Source organism: Nicotiana sylvestris, chromosome 2 (assembly GCF_000393655.2).
Source record: "Nicotiana sylvestris chromosome 2, ASM39365v2, whole genome shotgun sequence".
In the NCBI taxonomy this organism is placed as follows: domain Eukaryota; kingdom Viridiplantae; phylum Streptophyta; class Magnoliopsida; order Solanales; family Solanaceae; genus Nicotiana; species Nicotiana sylvestris.
This window is the reverse complement of record NC_091058.1, coordinates 213,915,982-213,931,707: the sequence shown is the minus strand read 5'-3', so window position 1 is coordinate 213,931,707 and position 15,726 is coordinate 213,915,982. Positions and strand designations below refer to the sequence as shown.

The window sequence follows — 15,726 nt, the reverse complement described above, 5'->3', positions numbered from 1 at the left end:
GTTCGATCGATTGTGGGTTGATTTTACCTTGCTCGAGGACGAACAAAGGTTTAAGTGTTAGGTGGAGGAATAATGGAGGAGAATATTCCGACAACGTCAAGGAATATTCCGGTAGTTTTCTTGTGGTGGAAACTGGAGAGTTTGGTGATGCTTTTATACCTAATGTTTTTGGAATAGAGAGTTTTAATGGTGAGATCATGCACTCAACTCAATACAAAAATGGAGAAAAGTTTAAGGCAAAAAATGTGTTAGTGGTTGGGAGTGGAAATTCAGGCATGAAAATTGCACTTGATGTTGCAAATTGTGGTGCAAAGACTTCCTTTATTATTCATAGCCCGGTAATTGTTGAGTTGATGTACCACTTAGACATCTGTATAAGAACTTGGTTCTTATATATGCTCCTTCGTTAAACAACTGAGATAATAAAGTGCGAAATTAAATACACAGAAGATTTTTACGTAAAAAAAAACCTCCTTGCTCAAGGGAGTAAGACACACCTTTGGAATTTCTCACAAAAACTTCACTAAAACAACGATCAATTTCAGGTTACAAAACTCTTATAACTTAAGAGACTAAATCCTAGCGACTTAACTGCCTACGACCACTCTGACTTTAGCAAAATGCTCAAGTTAACTCTAGCCTAAGACTTGAATTCTCTCCCAAAGAAAAATCTCTTCAAATGCTTCAAATATAACCATATAAGATTACAACTCAATAAGCCTAATACAATGAACTAGACTAGGTACAATGAATTTGATATTGTATCAAAGGAACAAGTTCTTTAGTCTGGTTTTTCTACACATTCAAGCCTTCAATATCCACTTTGAAATTTTAAACTCGTTTTTTCTAATTTTTCTCTCAATTTACTCAGAAAAAATAATGGAAGTACATGCCTGAAATGAGGTAAACTTGGACTACATATGGGTAACACGTTAGTAGCATAAAAAATCCAAATCATAAAAGGAAACAAATTATAAGAGACTTACTTCATAAAGAACTTACCATATATGACCACATGTGTCACGACCCCAATTCTCCTTCCATGAACCATCGTGACGACACCTAGTCTCTACGACTAGGTAAGCCTAAATGCAGAAGATAAATCAATTTACGGAAGAATATAATTTAAAACAGAAATAATGTAATAGAACAATGTTTTAAAAGTGCCGCTTGACATACAAAATATAACTCTCAAATCCAATAAATATCTCCCCCAAAACTTGAAAACCCATGAATCACAAGCTAAGGATATTACATAGTGCTCTAACTCTAGAATAGTCTAAAACAAGTAAATACATAAGGGTTGTAACTACAAGAAAGAATAGAGAGAGACTCTTCGGTCTGCGAATGCGACAGATATACCTCGAAGTCTCCGAAGGGTCGCCTCGCCTCAAGGATGGTAAGTCTGAGTCAAGGTACCTAGATCTGCACATGAAAAACATGTGAAGAAAGGGTATGAGTACACCACAGCGGTACTCAGTAAGTGCCAAGCCTAACCTCGGTCGGGTAGTGACGAAGAAGGTCAGGGCCCTACTGAGATAAATAAAAATATAAGGTATGACAGAATAAGGTAAGCAGTACAGTTGAAAGCTAACAATAAGAATTTGATGCAGGGATAGAAGGAACTCAATAACTGAAACACAGGAAAAAACAATCACAAGAAGATACCATTCTTCACAAGGATAATAACCGGGGATCTCTCAGTATCCCGAGGATCTCTTAGTACCCTGAATATATGCCAGGGATCTCTCAGTATCCTCAATATAAGCCAGGGATCTCTTGGTATCCCGAGGATCTCTCGGTATTCTCAATATAATCCATGGATATCTTGGTATCTCGAAGATCTCTTGGTATCCTCAATATACGTGCTAGGGATTTCTCGGTATCCCGAGGATCTGAAATAAGACTAACCAACTCCTAAATGGCCTGTAGATCCCTGCTTATATAATATGAATCACAACACATCTATAAACAAGACCCTACAAGTCACAACTTGTAGATTCCCTAGGATAGGACTTCACTGATACCAAGTTTTTCACGCCCCACACTTGGGGAGGCGAGGCCAACATCCTGTGCCTCACTTGTCCGAGCGTACCAACTTGATACTGAGGGACAATGAACATACAATATCATACTTTTGCTATAGTTACACATTGCCAGACAATCTGAGAAACAAACTATAAAACTGAACGGAAACTAGATCTGACTAAGTATCAATATAATATTGGGTCGACAAGGTCGTCATAACTACTACAACTGACAAACCAAAAAAAATATACATACAAGGCATACAATCCCAACATACTGCACTAACTTGCATGATACGTCTATAAGCCTGTATTGATATATGTACTGTAGTCGGAACAGGGCCTCGACCTACCCATAATATAAATACATATATACACAATATGTACTCAAAACCCTAGACCCGACAACTCCAAAGGACATGGAGCATACCGATAAAGCTCAACATAGACACCATGGAGGAGGTCTACTAGTCCGGCTATCCAAACTTGCATTCATGAAATTAGCTTCCCCAAGAAAGGGACGTTAGTGCGAAACAACGTACCGAGTATGTAAGGCAATAGGATAACTAAAAGCTGAAACTAAAGTGATAATATAATAACTGAAAGTAACTGGGGGTCAAAGATGATATGGAGATATACTTACCTGCTGATATTGACACAACTCTCTCAATATTGTATGTAAAATAATTGTTCGGCCATATAAGGCTCTGAACATGTAACTGCTTGGCCGCATTAGGCTCTCTCATCGACGCTCAAATGCTAGGATCGGTATCTCATCCATTCCGAGCTCGCTCATAGGTGTTCGGCCACAGTTGGCTCAGTGTATAACTTATCATTTGATAGAAGGTTGCCTAACAGGGCCTGCCCACCGATTATAGCTCAAAGGTGGTGAAAATACATGAATACTATATATATATAGACCCTCTATGCTCTTGATTGAGAGAAGCCAATATGTAATTGGATATAATGTCTCGATACGGGAGAATACTATAACTTATGAGACTAGGATAATGTACATAAATTCAGGAGTACGGACTTCTCTTTATGTCTTATTATCAAACACATGTAGTTACAAGAAGATGCAAAAATGAAGGAAAGGTTTACTCTTAACATACCTTATCACAATCTTTCTGATGACAGGTTGAACTCTTCTCCTTTCATCTTAATCTACAAAAACAATAATAATACTATCATTAAGTTACGAAAGACACAACTATCACATAACGAACGACAAACTTATTTTAAATTAAAATGGATGGCATTTCCCCTATAATCTTTATTTCCTCCCATTCGATCCAACACCAACAACACAAGAAGACAATAATAATTCCTGACTTATATCCATCACAATACAGCCCAACATACCCCAATCTCTTCTTATGCAAAACGACAACCGTAGTAGTGTCAAACAACCCGAAAATATTACGACGAACGACCTACCCACCACCCTTTATTTATGTGGTGTTTCTCCACACTCTTTCTGCCCAAAAACTCCCTAAAATAGTAGTAAAACACACAATGCAACAGCAACATAAAACAGTCCATAAAAGTTGAATAACTTGAGCTCACGACTTCCGATTACCATCTTGTGAGTTCTCACAATTATAGAACGACTTTACGTACATTTCCAACAAAATTATGGATGAAAGAGAGCGATAAAATTACCTTATTTTTTGAATACCGCAGATCCTAGCTTGGTTCTTCAAACCCTAGGTTTTTCCTCCAACTGAAACTTTAAAAGGAGACAAAATCAATTGGGCTTTGTGTTTAATTTTTGCAACAATTTTTGCAGGGGCTTATCTCTAGCTATTTTGTTATATAATGGGTGTTATATTTGTAGGAGATAATCCTTTAATGGCTCTTTGGCCAACCCGAAATAGCCCCCTTTTGAAAATATTTAATCCTCTCATTTAAACAAGTAGGTGACACACCTACTTGTCACCTAGCAATTTGTGCAGTCTCGCAAAACGCATATATCTCTCTACTCCAATGTCGTATTAAGAAACGGTTTAATGAGTTAGAAAATAGACTCATAGGTCTTTAATTTGAGTGGTGGATCACCCCGTAACTCTAAGTATATTTAGAGAAAATCGCAGTGACATTTGATCCAAATTTCAGTAAAACTTATGAAAGTAACTTGTGATGACTTTCATCGACTTTTGTTCCACAACTCGCTTGATTTCAAAATATAATACATGACTATCATACAACTAACGTAAGTCATGACATAACCTCCTTATCATGTTAAGTACCTAGTCTCATCCAAAAAGTACATGTTATAACATTCCCTACTTGTTGACTTTCAACGAAATATTATTTTTTTTAATTCCGTTATCTTCTGAACCTTCCATCCCTCTTTGTACTTGTTGATAATGATCTTCAATATTTGTATCCTCTGAGGTAAATTGATTAGCTTACTTTATATACTTTAAAGATGATCTCATTTTTTTTCCTACTTTATTTTGCTTACGACGCATTTTTACGTACAAAAATATGGAGGGTAACAACATTACACAAAACGACCGACGGGGTCATTACACACGGCCACCATGACAAGCTCACACAAGCCTTCGAGATCCTGACACTACCCAACCGATCAAAATAAAGGCACTAGAAAAATTTACAACTTCAGAATTTGTTCAACCGCCGAAACTCATCCAAGACCCCGGGACTCCTCTAAACAATCAAACAAGTCCAATAATACTATACTGATCTATTCAAATGTCTCGAATAATGAAGCGAATGCAACTATTCTAATCAATGTTGCTAGGGTCGATACAAGGAACTCTATAACTTCCAAATTACACGTAATAGTGCCGGAACACCCTCGAGCTCGTCGGGTTCCAAACCGACCATACCAGTAAGTCCAATTATCATATGAACCTACGAAAAGTCTCAAAATATGTATTGACACATAAAAATACCAAAAGAGAGGTTAGATTATTACATAGAGTCGATCCAAAAGTACATCATATTCATTAATATAATATTATTACCATTGGAAACGCAACATAGAACACATAGGGAATATATATCACACCAAATAGTTTTATTTATCCATAAGTTTATTTATTCATAAGGATTTAGGATGGCCATAATACTTCATCATACTGATGGGAGGGGGAAGAAATATCTATTTCCCAACATGGTGAGGCTCAAGGTCTTTGAGGAGGCAAATAGCTAATTCAAAAATATCAAGGGGCTCTGGTATGTTTTCATTCAACTTCTCATACACAAAGGTCCAAGTCATCCAGTTTCCCTCTGCAGTCAAAGTAGCTGTCATGGACTTGTATAATTCATTCATATCACCTTCAACAAAATTGAAGGTGATTGATTTTTTTGCATCATCTATGTGCAGGACCTGCTTCGCATGCCTCTCTTTTCCTCCTGTTGTCAAAACGAACATAGTGACAAAAAACAAAACATTTAAGCTCATGTCATACATGATACATTTTAAATAATTGCACGGAAATTTAAGATCATGCCTTAATTGCACGGAAATTGCAATACATTACGGATATGTTAGGTATGACTGAAAAATTCAATATTTTCATGTTTAGTTTGTTTTAATATTGTGACAAATATTTTCTGCATGAACACATTTTTTTCAATTGGAGAAATTCTCCAATTGGAGGAAAAAGAATTCCCTACCAAAAGGAGAAAAAATATTTTTCAAAATTCTTTCTCAATCTTCCCCGCCATATTTCCCACTTCCACCCCGACCTCTACCCCCACCTCCACCCCTACCTCCTACGTACCTTCTACCCAGGGGCGTACGCAGAAATTTTTATAAGCCGTATTGAAATTTATAAAAGAACAGGAATAATAACTCTAATTATCATATTTTTGGACAAAAAATAACCTTAGTCTATTGGTTTTGTTGAATCTTAAGTTAGTAAATGCCTCGAGTTCAATTTTACTTAAGCACAATTTTAACCACCGAGGATCTCTCAAATATTCGTTAAAAAAAATTACTCATTGACGTTTGAACCTTTGAAGTCCTAGAACAAAATCAAGTACATAACCAACACATCAAGAGATAATTTACATCAAGTGATGTCATTTTTTTCTATTTATCCATTTTCTTACAGTATTAATACATATATTTAATAAAATTTTCCGACGAAGCGGTATCTCGTGACACCACTTCATCAAAGGTGCATCCGCCCCTACCTCTACCTGCCCAACCTCACCCCTCCCCCTTAATACCCCCTCCAGCCGCCATCTCCTTGCCACCGCTACTCCGGCTCCTAGGCCAAATCTACTACCCTTATGTTATTTCGTCCCATAGAGTGTTTGCCTAAATTATAATTTTTTAAATGTATTCTCTCCTACCTAATCAAACACAAAACAAAAAAAAAATCTCTTATTTTCCAAAAAAAATTATTATTTTTGGGTACTAAACCCACTCTATCACAAAATAAAAAGAAGAGAGAAAGCTGAGAAATAGGTCACTTGTACCAAAGCAAATTGAAATTCGAAAGGAAATAGAGGCTTACCGAGAACAAACTTCCAGCTAACAACAGAACCAGTACTGCCCAACTGACCCTCATGTAACGTGAAATTTGTTATCTTATTAGGAGACATGGTGGAGGTTTGGTGTGGATTTGATTTGAAGTGTTCATGAAGCAAATCTCCAGCACACTTCATCTCTATTTGAGCGATTAATTTGCCTTTGAGACCCATTTGTTAGCAGTCTGGGATTTTCTTACACTAGTTCGCTAATTAAATTTAGCGAGACCTTATAGCCTTTATATAGAGTGTCTGCTGTGAATGATAAATCTACTCTTGCATGGTTGTACACAATTAATCTTGGATGACATACCAATGTGGTCATACAAGGTACATATAGCCATGATATTAAGGTGTGTTAAAAGTGAGTAGTATTATAAGTAATTTGAGATAATACTTAATTATGTGGGTAATTTATTAATTATTGAATTTGCGGGGATTAATAAATTGATTAAGGAAAAGGGGTAAAATTTTGGATAAATCTAAATCCCCCCTAACATCCCCCACCCAATTCTAATTAATGGCTCATTAGTCATTATGATAAGGTTGCAATTAAGATGGTGATGTGGTTAAGCCACCACATAAAGTGGGCCTACACCCATTCTAATATAAGAGCTCTGCAATTTAAAAGACAAAGTAACATGAGATTTTATAAGTATCTCCAACAATTCATAAAGATAGGCATGGAAACGTTACTGTTCTACCAAGGAAAGCCATACAAGAGTTTGATCAAATTCACCAAAATCTCCAAGAATCGGATCTTCAATAAAGGAATTAGTATGAAGTTATACTACATAATAGCAACGGGATTTGCAATTCTAAGAGAGCACGATACAATCTTTCTCAAAAATATCATACGGATTTTTTCCTACTTCAATCCGCTGTCACGTGTTTTTGCACAAGACGTATGTTAAAGGAATTGTCAAATGAATCAGCTCAAGTATGTTAAGGTTATACCTTAATTCTTTTTGGCATGATCTATACGATATAAATGAAACGAGCAAATGCACAACTTACATAAATGACTCGATTCATAGAAGTATTAGAGATGTCTATATTCTTGAACTCCCATATGTCTTATTATTATATCTCTAATGGGTTTCAGAAAATACGTAAGTTGATGTGTTTATTTCATGATATCAATCAGAGGTATAATGGTCTTATGACGTTCCAAAAGATTTAATTAGCGTACTTCTCATACATTACATTCATTTATACATGTACATTGACCCATGACCAGATGGCGTTATATACGCGTATATGTATGTATATATATGTACATGGGATATGAAAAAGGTTACGGTGTAATATACGCGCCACCACCTGATCAGCTGGCATACGTTGATGATTTGCCCATAGTGGCCGAGATGATATGATGGGATGCCCTCAGAGCCTTGATGATGTTATGAACGCATATACCCATGCATGGTATGACATTTATACGCATAAGCATGACATTTTGAATATTAAATGATTCACAAAGCTATTCAGATATACATGTTGAGTCTTTTACTCTATGTTTCACTCATGTCTATTGTTTACTGATGTCACGACCCCAAACCACTCCGGTCGTGATGGCGCCTATCACAGTACTAGGCAAGCTGATTCAACATTTACAACATCGAGTTCTTTTATAAATTTATTTTTTAATCAGAATAATATCAAATCTCTCAATTAAATTTATATAAAAATAAGCAGAAACAAGTACGTAAATACAACAACACAGCCTAAATCTGGTGTCACTAGTCATGAGCTACTAAGTACAACTCAAAATTGTGTGCTTAATACAAAATAAGTCTGAAATATAAAGTACTAGAATAGGAAGGAGAAAGATAGGGCTACGAACGTCGTGCAACTATCTTGCAATCTCCGAATAAGACTCTGAAGGCAACGATCAGCTCTCACTTGGAGGCTCTGGCCCCTGGATCTGCACGCAATATGCAGAGAGTAACGTGACTACGCCAACTCATTAAGTAACCAAAGTAAATAAAGACTGAGTGTAGTGACGAGCATTTAAAATCATATACATACTTTATCAGAAATCCCAACAGAAATATCAAAGTCAAAATCTATAGTTCAATAACCAAATATCTCGTAAAAACTCCCATTTCAAGGAAAATCCTTTAAAGGATTTATTCAACATTTTTCAATAGAGGCTCAGTATAAAAGAAGAGTGAAAAAAGAAAATCTCATAAACAAGCCCCTCGATCAAAGTATCACTCATAAGTATAGACCCTTGGGCAAGCCTCTCAGTCATTCGTGAATCAACTCTTGTCAATCAGTACTCACACCCAACACTACCGCTCAATAGATATCTCATAATAATAACTGTTGCGGCGTGCAGCCCAATCTATAATATATAGTCGACTACGCTCATTGGGGGTGTACAGACTCCGGAGGGGCTCCTATAGCCCTTGTGCTATATCACTGCAGCGCACAGCTCGATCTAATATATCGCTACGGCGTGTAGCCCTATCCATATATATAAATATCAATATATTTGCGGCTTGCAGCATGATCCATAGATATATATAATCATCACCGTCACTTCCTCGACCTCTCTCTCTCAGTCATTAACCTCACAGTCACTCGGGCGTTTCAGTGAAAATCAGGGAACTCAGCCCAAACAGTTTTCATATATTTGAAAGTAGAGTAATGAAACTGAATCAACAATAAATAGAAAAAATCATGACTGAGAATATGTTTTCAAATCAAAACAATGTGAGGGAAATAGTAAAATACCTCTAAGGGTCTAAACAGTTCGGTACAAAGCCCCAAACGTTTCAGCCCAAGTTAACAGATTCATTTCTAAAACACATGGAGATCATATAAAGTTTATCAAAATATGGAACTATACAATCTCCACGGGACGGACCAAGTCAGAATCCCTATGGGTGCACGCCCACACGCCCGTCACCTAGCATGTGAGTCACCTCATTTATCAAAATAGTACGAAATTTCGGGGTTTTCATACCCTCATGTATAGATTTACAGTCATTACTTACCTCGAATCGGATGGAAATCTATTCCGCAATGCCCTTACCTCTCGACTCGGCCTCAAATCATCCCAAATCTATCCAAAATCAGAATCATAACATCAATTCAAGCCAAAGAGACAAAGCCCAGACGAAAATCATCAAATAAAACTCAAAATCACGAAATTGGTCAAACCCGACACCCGGTCCCACGTCTTAGATTTTGATAAAAGTCATATAACTAGAATCGTTATCCTCCCACGAGTATATACATACCAAGAACATCAAAATCGGACCCCAAATGGCCCCTCAAATCCTCAATGGAAACTCTCCAATACCAAGCCCTAAATCTCCAATTGTAACCCTTAATTTCCAATAATTTCAAGCCAAATCAGTAAGATAATGCCATAGAATCGAGTATTGGGTTCAAAAATCTTACCTCCAAGCGTTATCCCTTGAATCCCTCTTCAAATCCTCTCAAAAGCTCTCAACCTGTCTCAAAAATGGAGGAACAAGGTTGAAAATCGCGAAGGAAGGCTTACATAGTTTCTGCCCAGGTATTTCCGAACCTGCAGACAAATTCTCGCACCTGCGGACCACTTCTGCAGTAAAAATAATTGCACCTGCGGTTTTCACTTAAGGGCCAACTTCTGCATCTACGGTTAGAACCTCGCACCTGAGGATAGAAGCTCTACACCTGCGATCCAAAACCAATTGACCAAAACCGCTTCTGAGACCTCCTCCACGCATCTGCGACACCGCACCTGCGGTCCCCTATCCGCAGGTGTGGTTATGACAGGAACAGCAGCGGAAGCTGCTCAACTTCAATTCCAAACTTTCCGTTATCCTTCTGAATTCATCCCGAGGCCCCGGGACCTCAACTAAAAATACGAACAAGTCATATAGCACTATTCAAACTTTTAGCAACCCTCAAAACACTCAAAACAACATCGAAACACCAAATCACCCTCGGATTCAAGCCTAAGGATTCCAAAACTTCCGAATTCCAAATTCGATCCAAAAACCTATCAAACATCATCCGAATGACCTGAAATTTTATACACACATCACAAATGACACAACACACCTACTCCAATTTTCGGAATTCCATTACGACCCCGGTATCAAAATTTCCACTGCTGACCGAAAAATGCCAAATTTTCAATTTCACCAATTCAAGCCTAAATCTACCACGGACCTTCAAATTATATTCCGAACACGCTCCTAAGTCCAAAATCACCTATCGAAGCTATCCGAACTATAAAACCAAATTCCAAGACTGTTTACTCACAAGTCAACTTCCAGTTGACTTTTCCAACTAAAGCTTCCTAAGTAGAGACTAAGTGTCTCATTTCACTCCATGACTAACCCAAACACAGAGCAATCGACATGACATGATGAAATACAGTTGAACAACACGTAAAGAAGTAGAAATGGTGAGAAAGGGATTGCAACTCATGAAACGGTCGGCCGAGTCATTACAACTTCCCCTTCTTAAACAAATGTTCGTCCTCGAAACGAGTTAAGAAACATATCTGAAGCATCAAATAGGTGAGGATATCTGCTTCGCATCTCCTGCTCGGTCTCCTAGGTAGCCTCCTCCACGGTCCGAACTCTCCACTGCACTTTCACTAAAGCTATATCCTTTGATATCAACTTTCGAACCTGACGCTTCGAAATAACCACTAGCTCCACATCATAAGTCAAATCACCGTCTAACTGAACCGTGCTGAAATCCAAAACATGAGACGGATCGCTAATATACTTTCGAAGCATAGAAACATGAAATACCGGATGCACACTCGACAAGCTGAGTGGCAAAGCAAGCTTATAAGCCACCTCCCCAATCCTACGAAGCACATCAAAAGGCCCAATGAACCGAGGACTCCATTTACCCCTCTTCCCAAATCTCATAACGCCCTTTATGGGTGAAACCTTCAGTAGAACCTTCTCCCCAACTATGTAGGACACATCACGAACCTTCATGTCCGCATAACTCTTTTGTCTTGATTGTGTTGTATGAAGCCACTCCTGAATCACCTTCACCTTGTCCAAAGCATCATGCACCAAGTCTGTACCCAAAAGCCTAGCCTCGCCCAGCTCAAACTAACCAACTGGAGATCTACATCGTCTCTTATATAAAGCCTCATATGGAGCCATCTAAATACTCGACTGATAACTGTTGTTATAAGCAAACTCCGTGAGCGGTAGAAACTAATCTCATGACCCTCCAAAATCAATGACACAAGTGTGCAACATGCCCATCCGTCTGAGGCTGAAAAGATGTGCTCAACTCAACCTAAGTACCCAACTCTCACTGCACGACCCTCCCAAATTGTGAAGTAAACTGAGTACCCCTATCTAAAATGATGGAAACTGGAACCCCATGCAGGCGAACAATCTCTCGAATATAAATCTCTGCTAACCGCTCTGAAGAATAGGTAGTACACACAGGAATCAAGTGCACGGACATGGCCAGTCGATCCACAATCACCCAAATAGCATCGAACTTCTTCAAAGTCTATGGGAGCCCAACTACAAAATCTATAGTGATCTGCTCCCACTTCCACTCTGGAATATCTAACGGCTAAAGCAATCCACCCAGTCTCTGATGCTCATATTTCACCTGTTGACAATTAAGTCACCGAACTACAAATCCCACAATATCCTTCTTCATTCTCCTCCACCAATAGTGCTGCCTCAAATCCTGATACATCTTCGCGGCACCCGGATGGATGGAATACCGCGAGCTATGGGCCTCCTCCAGAATTAACTCCCAAAGCCCATCTACATTGGGCACATGTATCCGGCCATGCATCCTCAATACCCCATCATCATCAATAGTCACATCTCTAGCATCATCGTGCTGAACTCTATCCTTGAGGACAAGCAAATGAGTATTATCATACTGGCACTCTCTGATGCGATCAAACAAAGAAGACCGAGAAACCACACAAGCTAATACCTGACTAGGATCCGAAATATCCAACCTCATGAACCGATTGTCCAAGGACTTAACATCAACTGCAAGAGGTCTCTCCCTAACAAGAATGTATGTCAAACTGCCCATACTCACTGCCATCGTACTCAAGCCATCGGCCACTACATTGGCCTTTTCCGGATGGTACAAGATAGTGATATCATAGTCCTTTAGCAGCTCCAACCATCTCTACTGCCTCAAATTGAGATCCTTCTGCTTGAACAAGTGCTGGAGGCTATAATGATCAGTAAACATCTCACAAGACACACCATAAAGATAATGCATCCAAATCTTCAACAAGTGAAAAATGGCGGTCAACTCTAGGTCATGAACATGGTGGTTCTTCTCATGGGGCTTCAACTGACGAGAAGCATAAGCAATCGCTCTACCCTCCTGTATCAACACACACTCAATACCAACTCTTGAAACATCACAATACATTGTATATAAACCTAAAGCTGATGGCAAAACTAACACTAGAGTTATGATCAAGGCTGTCTTGAGCTTCTGAAAGCTCACTTCACACTCATCCGACCACCTAAATGGAGTACCCTTTTGAGGCAATTTGGTCAAGGGAGATGCAATAGATGAAAATCCCTGAACGAACCGACGATAATAACCCGCCAAACCAAGAAAGCTGCGAATATCTGTGGCTGAGGATGATCTGGGCCAACTCTGAGTCGCCTCTACCTTCTTCGAATCAACCTGAATACCCTCACTGGACACCACGTTCCCCAAGAAAGTCACTGAACTAAGCCAAAACTCATACTTGGAGAACTTTGCATAAAGCTTCTTCTCCCTCAATCTCTGCAACACAACTCTCAAATGCTCTGCGTGCTCCTCCTGACTATGCAAGTATACCATGATATCATCAATGAATACAATAACGAATGAGTCGAGATAAGGCCGAAACACATTGTTCATCAAATGCATGAACGCTGTTGGGGCATTGGTCAACCCAAAAGACATCACAAGGAACTCATAATGACCATATCGTGTCCTGAAAGTTGTCTTAAGAATGTCCAAGTCCCTGATCTTCAACTGGTGATACCCTGAACGGAGATCAATCTTGGAGAACACCCTCGCTCCCTGAAGCTGATCAAATAAATCATCAATATGAGGCAAAGGATACTTGTTCTTGATTGTAACTAACTTGTTCTTGATTGTAACTTTGTTCAACTGCCTATAATCAATGCACATCCTCATTGTGTCATCCTTCTTCTTCACAAATAGAACATGCGCACCCCAAGGCAACACACTAGGCCGAATAAACCCCTTATCAAGGAGTTCCTGAAGCTGCTCATTCAAATCTTTCAACTCCGTTAGGTCCATACGGTACGGTGGAATAGAAATGGGCTGAGTGCCCAACACTAAATCAATACCAAAATCAACATCTCTGTTTGGTAATATGCCCGACAGGTCTGCAGGAAACACAACTGGAAAGTACCTCACTACCGGGACCGAATACATGGTAGGAGTCTTTGCACTGACATCCCTCAAAAAAATCCAAGTAAGAAAGACAACCCTTCCCAACCATCCGCTGGGCCTTCGAAAATGAAATCACCCTACTGGGAGCAAAATCAGTCGAACCTTGCCACTCAATACGTGGCACACCCAGCATAGCCAACATCATTGTCTTAGCATGATAGTCTAAAATAGCACGACATGGAGATAACCAATCCATGTCCAATATCACATCAAAATCGACCAAACAAAGCAACAAAAGGTCCACTCGGGTCTCCAAACCCCAATAGTTACCACACAAGACCGATACGCGCGGTCCACAACAACAGTATTGCCCACCGGAATAGATACATGAACAGATGAAACAAGAGACTCACGGGGTGTATCCAAATAATGAGCAAAATATGATAACACATATGAAAAAATGGGACCAGGATCAAATAACACAGAGGCATCTCGGTGGTAAACTAAGACAATACTTGTAGTTACGGCATTGAAGCAATAGCATCTGGTCTAGCTGGGAGTGCATAGAAATGGGTATGACCACCACCTGATTGACCTCCCTCTCAAGGGTAACCCCTAGCTGACTAACCCCCACCCCTGGCTGCCTGAGCGGGTGGTAAAGTAACTAGAGCTAAAGTCGAGGGCTGACTCTTCTGCTGAGCTGGACCCCTAATAAGACGAGGACACTACCTCCTCATATGCCCAAACTCTCCACACTCATAATAGCTCCCTGGTGCTGGAGATAGGGACTGAAGGGAACCCCTAGCACCGGGATGACTGGCAGAAGAGCCTGGTACGGAAGATCCCTGAACTGATGAAGCACGATATGAACTCTAGGTTGGAAGGGTACTAAGTATGAATGGACCTGATGAGAACTATGAGAACCATGGCCCGATGATGCCCCACGATGAACTGGGCAAGCCGACTGAGCATGTCTGAATAGATGGCCTCTACCATGCTGAAACTGGCCTCTCGAAGGAGCCACCAAAACTACCAGATCCTCGAGACCTCTTGGCCTGCCTCTCTTCTTGCTCCTGGCGACGAACTGACTCAATCTCTCGGGCAATATCAAAAATCTGCTCAAAGGTAACACCTGACAACCTCTCTCTAGTCATAAGAATCTGAAGTTGGTACGTGAGGCCATCCACGAACCTCCTAATCCTTTCCCTACCCATAGGAACCAACCACACAACATGACGAAATAGCTCTGAAAATCTAATCTCATACTGTGTCACAATCATATCATCCTGACACAACTACTCGAACTAGCTACACAGCTCCTCTCTGTGAGACTGTGGCATATACTTCTCAAAAAAAAGAGCGGAGAACTGCTACCAGGTAAGGGGCGCTGCATCAACAGGACTACGCCTCTTATAAGCCTTCCACCAAGTAAAGGCAACTCCTAAAAACTGGAAAAGTAGTGAACGAGACCCCACTGGTCTCCAAAACACCCGTCGTCTGAAGCATCCTCTGACACTTATCTAAGAAACCCTGGGCATCATCGCCCTCTGCACCACTGAAAGTCGGAGTCTGAAGACTACCAAACCTCTCCATTAGACATTGCTCATCGTCAGGCATAACTAGTACCACATAATCCTGGGTTGGGGCAACCGGCTTGGTTGGAGGTGCTCCCGGTGTTTGAAGTCCCTACACAACCTGCTCAGGTGTGCGAGGAGCGAGAGTCTGTATGCTTCCCCCGACCTGAGAAATAGCTACAACCGTAGTAATTGAGACCGCATGAGCCAAGCCACTGCACACTGATAGA

At 39.9% G+C, this 15,726-nt stretch overlaps 1 protein-coding gene and 1 pseudogene across 1 annotated transcript; one reads left to right on the top strand and one right to left on the bottom strand.

Moving 5' to 3' along the window:
- Positions 1-2,200, top strand: part of LOC138886265 (probable indole-3-pyruvate monooxygenase YUCCA10) — a 329,636-nt pseudogene extending 327,436 nt beyond the window's left edge.
- Positions 2,201-4,948: 2,748 nt separating this feature from the next.
- Positions 4,949-6,842, bottom strand: LOC104212258 (kirola-like). The gene is made up of 2 exons (XM_009761477.2): positions 6,527-6,842; positions 4,949-5,414 (listed from the first exon to the last, which is right to left on the bottom strand). The coding sequence occupies exons 1-2, from the start codon at positions 6,711-6,713 to the stop codon at positions 5,161-5,163; spliced, it is 441 nt and encodes a 146-aa protein (XP_009759779.1). The 5' UTR covers positions 6,714-6,842; the 3' UTR covers positions 4,949-5,160.
- Positions 6,843-15,726: the final 8,884 nt, after the last annotated feature.